Source organism: Bubalus kerabau, chromosome 2 (genome assembly GCF_029407905.1).
Source record: "Bubalus kerabau isolate K-KA32 ecotype Philippines breed swamp buffalo chromosome 2, PCC_UOA_SB_1v2, whole genome shotgun sequence".
NCBI classification, from domain to species: domain Eukaryota; kingdom Metazoa; phylum Chordata; class Mammalia; order Artiodactyla; family Bovidae; genus Bubalus; species Bubalus kerabau.
This window is the reverse complement of record NC_073625.1, coordinates 51,994,369-52,000,801: the sequence shown is the minus strand read 5'-3', so window position 1 is coordinate 52,000,801 and position 6,433 is coordinate 51,994,369. Positions and strand designations below refer to the sequence as shown.

The following is a 6,433-nucleotide window of genomic DNA, read 5'->3' as shown; positions in this document are numbered from 1 at the left end:
AGGTATGTAGTAAAAACTTAGCTGAATAAAGCAACAGTTTAACAAAGTTGGGCTGTGTTTTTAAAAATGTGCATGAGTCTTCAAAGTGGATAGATTAGAAGTTCATCCTGGTCTTGTCGATAACATATGTAAAAAGGGTTGAGGCTTAAAAAAAAAAAACAAAACCCAGCATGTTGGGGAGCTATGTATATGTCAGAATCATCAGACCTTAAAATTTGCAGTATTGAGAATAAAAATGAAGCCAAAGAAGTGGGACGGAGAGAGACAATGGAAAAAAAAAAAAGAAGAAGAAGAAGAAACAACAAACAAATGTAATGATAAGAAGTTTGTGTTTTTGTTTTATAGGAATCAGTCATAAGAAGCCATCAAAGGCTTAAGCAAGGGTGAAATACATTCAGTTTTTGATTAGAAAGCATGTTCTGGTCAAGGCATGTTCACTGGAAGAGAAATATAAGGAGATCATTCCTAATTTTGTCTTTTCAAAATAACTTCCACCAAAGGTTTTTGTGTCTCTTAACGATGTAGGATCAGAGAGATCTAGAAAGCAGTTTGAGGGATAAACCATCAAGCTAGTCCGCTACTGTGAGGTAAAATCACATAGTTGAGTGTGCCAAGTCCTAGCCACTTCTCTCGCAGGCAGTTGAGGTTACTCACACATGTGTTAAAATAAACACAAACTGAAGCACCAGGTTCTTAGTTCTGACTTAAACGCATTTATTATAATCCAAACCGAATAAATTCTTCCCACACCCAATTAACATTGAAGAGCATTGCAAACCATAATTTTATGCTAAGGAGAGATGAAAAAAAGATGAAAATGGGAAAGGAACAGCTTTCATTGGATCAGGCACAGAAAAATCAAGAAAAAGCAGTCACTGCTAGGAAAAGAGCAGAAGCGCGTGGAGTTCGAATTTTCATCTTGGATCTTTAGCGTGAGTATTGGCCGGAATAACGAAGCTACAGGCTTCCTTAGGTAGAGCAAGACGGACGGTAAGGACTGAACACATAAGGCAGAGTTTGGCATCCACTGAAGACAGGGCGCAGAGGTCTGAGGCCGCTGGACACAATGCTGATGGGATGAAAACCACAGGGCAAAGAACCCGAGGGGCGATATCCACAAGGGAGAAGGCTCGAGGGTCGTGAGCAGCTGGACACATAGGTCAGTGGTCTATAAGACACTGAGAGGCAGGATCCAGAGAGGTAAGAAGAAGCCGGAGGAAAACTGGTTCCATGGCCGGGTCTTGGCACATAGCAACCAGAAGAAGGGTAGCTGGAAGTTTCACAGCTGCTGGGCTCACAGTTGGCTGGCTGGCAGCTGGTAGGTTCACTGCAGGTCTCCTGGCCATTGCTCAGGATCCAGGTTCGGTCCTGACAGCTGCTGGGCAAGCAGAGAGCATCTCCGACGCTCACACTCGGAGTGTAGAGGCCGACGGAGGAGGCGACGGGAATGTGACAGGGACTCCCGAGAGACCCCAAGGTGTAGTTTCCGGAGCAGTAGTTGTGGCAAGACATGGATGGTGAGGTTTCAGGAGCAGGTTGTCGTCCGTTGCAAAGAAGTGAGTGTCTCAGGTTTCTCCTTCGTCTTGCTGTCTTATATACCCCGAAAGAAGGCGGTGATTCTGCCCAGACTCTTCTGCGTTGTGTGACGCCGCATCACAACTCTTCATTAGAGTCAAGGAAGTGATGCTTCCACCTCCCATAAAACTGGATGTTCCTTGCAAGGCTTTCCATTGATTAAGGATATCTATAAAGCAGCGTGACCGGATTTTAATAGTATCTGTGCTCCTTAAATTACCCAACCAAGACAGATATCCTGAAGGTCGTTTTCCTTATTTCAATTATAACCGCCACTCCATAAGAGAACAAAGCTAGTGGAGGTGATGGAATTCCAGTTGAGCTATCTCAAATCCTGAAAGATGATATTGTGAAAGTGCTGCACTCAATATGCCAACAAATTTGGAAAGGTCAGCAGTGGCCACACGACTGGAAAAGGTCAGTTTTTATTCCAATCCCAAAGAAAGGCAATGCCAAAGAATGCTCAAACTACCACATAATTGCACTCATCTCACAGGCTAACAAAGTAATGCTTAAAATTCTCCAAGCGAGGCTTCAGCAATGCATGAACTGTGAACTTCCAGATGTTCAAGCTGGTTTTAGAAAAGGCAAAGGGACCAGATAATAAATTGTAAACATCTGCTGGCATCATCGAAAACAGCAAGAGAGTTCCAGAAAAACATCTATTTCTGCTTTATTGGCTATGCCAAAGCCTTTGCCTGTGTGGATCACAATAAACTGTGGAAAATTCTTAAATAGATGGGAATACCAGACTACCTGACCTGCGTCTTGAGAAATCTGTATGCAGGTCAGGAAGCAACAGTTAGAACTGGACATGGAACAACAGACTGGTTCCAAATAGGAAAAAGAGTACGTCAAGGCTGTATATTATCACCCTACTTATTTAACTTATATGCAGAGTACATCATGAGAAATGGTGAGCTGGAGGAAGCACAAGCTGGAATCAAGATTGCCAGGAGAAATATCAATAACCTCAGAAATGCAGATGACATCACCCTTATGGCAGAAAGCAAAGAACAACTAAAGAGCCTCTTGATGAAAATGAAACAGGAGAGTGAAAAAGTTGGCTTAAAGCTCAACATTCAAAAACTAAGATCATGGCATCCAGTCCCATCACTTCATAGCAAATAGATGGGGAAACAGTGGCTGACTTTATTTTTCTGGGCTTCAAAATCACTGCAGATCGTGATTGCAGCCATGAAATTAAAAGACACTTTCTCCTTGGAAGGAAAGTTATGACCAACCTAGATAGCATGTTAAAAAGCAGAGACATTACTTTGCCAACAAAAGGCCGTCTAGTCAAGGCTATGGTTTTTCCAGTGGTCAAGTATGGATGTGAGAGTTGGACCATAAAGAAAGCTGAATGCAGAAAAATTAATGCTTTTGAACTGTGGTGTTGGAGAAGACTCTTGAGAGTCCCTCGGACTGCAAGGAGATCCAACCAGTCCATCCTAAAGGAGATCAATCCTGGGTGTTCATTGGAAGGACTAAGGTTGAAGCTGAAACGCCAATACTTTGGCCAACTGATGTGAAGAGCTTACTCATTGGAAGAGACCCTGATGCTGGGAAAGATTGAGGGCAGGAGGAGAAGGGGATGACAGCGAGTGAGTGGTTGGATGGCATCACTGACTCAATGGACATGAGTTTGGGTGGACTCCGGGAATTGGTGATGGATAAGGAGGCCTGGCGTGCTGCGGTTTATGGGATCACAAAGAATCAGACACGACTGAGCAACTGAACCGAACTGAACTGAACTCCATAAACATTCTTAGAATTCCTCTCTTGGAATTCTTGTTCTGAAAAGTTGTAGTGAACTTCTTTAAAACATTGGCGAATTATCTCTCTTTGAGGGGGAATTCTATGCTTTTTGAAAATTGCCAAAAGTAAAGAAACACTTGAACGCAACTAGGTTGTGAATGAATGAAAAATCCTACATGATTTGGGGTAGAGAGTGTTTAAAAGTAGTATAAGATAGGAAATAGCAATGTGAAAAAAAATTGTGCTTTGCTTTATTTCAGCACTCTGGCGGAAAGTGACTCCCCACTGAAAAATCTTTATTTTAAAAAGTCATGCTCATTTGATTCGTTTTGATAAATAAGTAAACTGAGGCAAGTTGAAAGTTTGATTTATGTGTATTCTTAATACAAAGAAGGAAATTGGGCTCAGTTTTAATTATGGTTCTTACTGAGAACAGAAGGAAATAAGCAAAATCTCTTTTAAAAAGTCAACCAACATGACAATTTTCATAGTTTTTATAGGTTTATCATGCCATGGTTAGTCATATTCCAACTGAAAACTAATATACTTGGTTAAAAAAATTAGACACAATGATTTAGATATAGATGGATTTGGTTTTGCTTTTGACACTGATTCTGATATCAGTATCCAAAGAGGAGCTTTTAAATTGCTGTACAAGGGCAATAGCATCAGAATTAATGCAGAGTTTTTCTAAGTACAAATACTTCAAAGGTTATTTTGGGATATATTTTATGGTAAAAAATTGTTTCAAAAGATGCAGGATTCTGCTGAATCTCAACCATCTCACTGAATTTTTCATTTACCAGCATATGTAGTAGCTCCAAGGGCTATTTTAACAGAAATTTTAATTATCTACTGGATTTAAATTTCAATTCCCTTTACCTAAAAATTCAGTGTAAATCACAGCACTTTCTCCTATTTTTATGTTCAATGGCTAGGCTTATTAATTATCCCTCTATCCTGGAGTAGGATCTGAAATATAAGGTTGATTTCTCTGTGAGCCCATATAGGGTTATTTTACTACCAGGGATAGAAATATGAGATCTTCTCTCGTGGCTCAGATGGTAAAGAATCTGCTTGCAATGCAGGAGACCTGGGTTCAATCCCCAGGTTGGAAAGCTCCCCTGGAGGAGGGAATGGCTCCCCATGCCAGTATTCTTGCCAACAGAAATCCATGGACAGAGGAGCCTGGCACGCTACAGTCCATGGGATCATAGAGTCTGACAGGACTAAGTGACTAATACACAAAGGAATATGAAAAGAAATTTTACAGTCTCTGAGGTCCTATGTGAACTAGAAATAATCACAAATTTTTAGGATAGAGAACATTACCCTTTGATGATTTGTACTGGATGTGTTTGAGTCCACTCCTGCCCCCAGCCACCCAATCCAACACACACCCTTCCAGCTTCAGTCACTTGATGTTGTTTGTACACATCACAAGAGTCCTCTTGTGAAATCCTGGATGCATCAGCTGAGTGGCATTAGTAATAGGTACAGCCATGCTTAACTGAATGCTTATCAATTTTATAGGTCGATGCTCTATATAGCAGCTCTTCTTTTTTATAAGTACTAGTCCAACATTTGCATGAATATGTCTGTATGTGTGCGTATGCATTGTTTATGGTGTATGCATCCATGAATGTTTTTCCATGAAGAGAAGTGTTGTGGAATAACAGGAAACTAGCACTCATCTAGCATCTATTCTGGGCAACACTTTGCAGTGTGCATACCACAGGTGAATTGTCAATTTATCCTCACAGTTCTTTACAGTAGATTTTAAAATCTCATGTATTCATGTGAGGAAACTTGAGACATAGAAAGTTACTGTAAATAATATGAAGAGAAACATCTGAACAAAGGAGGGTCAAACGTTTTAATATTTGTTTTGTGGCCCTTGACCCCTAAAATTTTTTTTTAATTTCCCATTATCCAATATGACTGTATGTAGAGATATATTGATACCATAATTCACTAACTGTGTGACTCTGGGCAATTTGCACACTCTGATTCCCAGTTGCTATCAATATCCTTTCTTGAAACAATGGAAATATTAATAATATCTATTTTCAGTTTCATTTGGGATATGCTGATATGTAAGAAAAAGTTAAGTATAAACTGCAAAGCACTCTACTAGAAAAATTAATTTTCTCACTTTGGAATTCTTGTGTGTGTGTATTCAGTCACTCAGTCATGTCCGGCTCTTTGCAACTTCATGGACTGTAGCCTGCCAGGCTCCTCTGTCCATGGGATTTTCCAGGGAAGAATACTGAACACTTGCCATTTCCTACTCCAGGAAGTCTTCCTGACCCAGGGATCGAACCCACTCTCTAGCATCTCTTGCATTGGCAGGTGGTTTCCTAACCCATTCCAAAGAGTGCCACCTTGGGTTTAATTCCTGTAGAACACCTCCACAAAACTCTCATTTTTTCTATTGTGGGTAGATGATACTGCAGAAATATTCATGGAATTCAAAAATTAGGTTCCTTAAATGTAAGTTGTCCCCTAATAACAAATCTTAAACTGATGGTATTTGAAAGTGACGCTCTTACCACAAAATAAGAGCTCATGTGAGCATAACAACAGGTATCTCATTATCAGCCTCCCATAAATATGATTCAGACTCTTCTTCTGATGCAAGAGCCCAGGGAGGGACTGGATATTCTGTGTGTTCCTCCAGTTTTACCCACTTTGTTTCTTTTTCTTCAATGAACTAGGGATCCCTACATCTCCTAGTCTAGGAAAGGCAACACCCAATTTCTCTCTTCCTTAGACACAAAGAATCTTCGGAGCACTGCAAGAATAAAGCTATGCCAATAAATGACAACATCACATTCATTCATTCAGCAAATATTTATTGAATATCTTGTATGTGCAAAACATGACAGATGCTGACAATGATGTCAAGATACCATTGATTTCTGCTCCTAGACATCCGATCTTGTAGATGGATACAAGATGAGATGGATACACAGTCCATGTCGGTGTTTGCTAAGTGCTCTAAAATGTTTACAGAGAAGGGCAAATGTTGTTTGTAGGCCTTACCTAAAGTTGGCTTTTGATATCAATTTTGAGGGATGGGACGAAATGGCAGGGGCCT

General features: G+C 40.3%; 1 protein-coding gene across 1 annotated transcript; it reads right to left on the bottom strand.

Moving 5' to 3' along the window:
- Positions 1–969: 969 nt before the first annotated feature.
- On the bottom strand, positions 970–1,512 carry LOC129644419 (keratin-associated protein 26-1). The gene has a single exon (XM_055570066.1). It carries the CDS (start codon positions 1,510–1,512, stop codon positions 970–972), a length of 543 nt encoding a protein of 180 aa, XP_055426041.1.
- Positions 1,513–6,433: the final 4,921 nt, after the last annotated feature.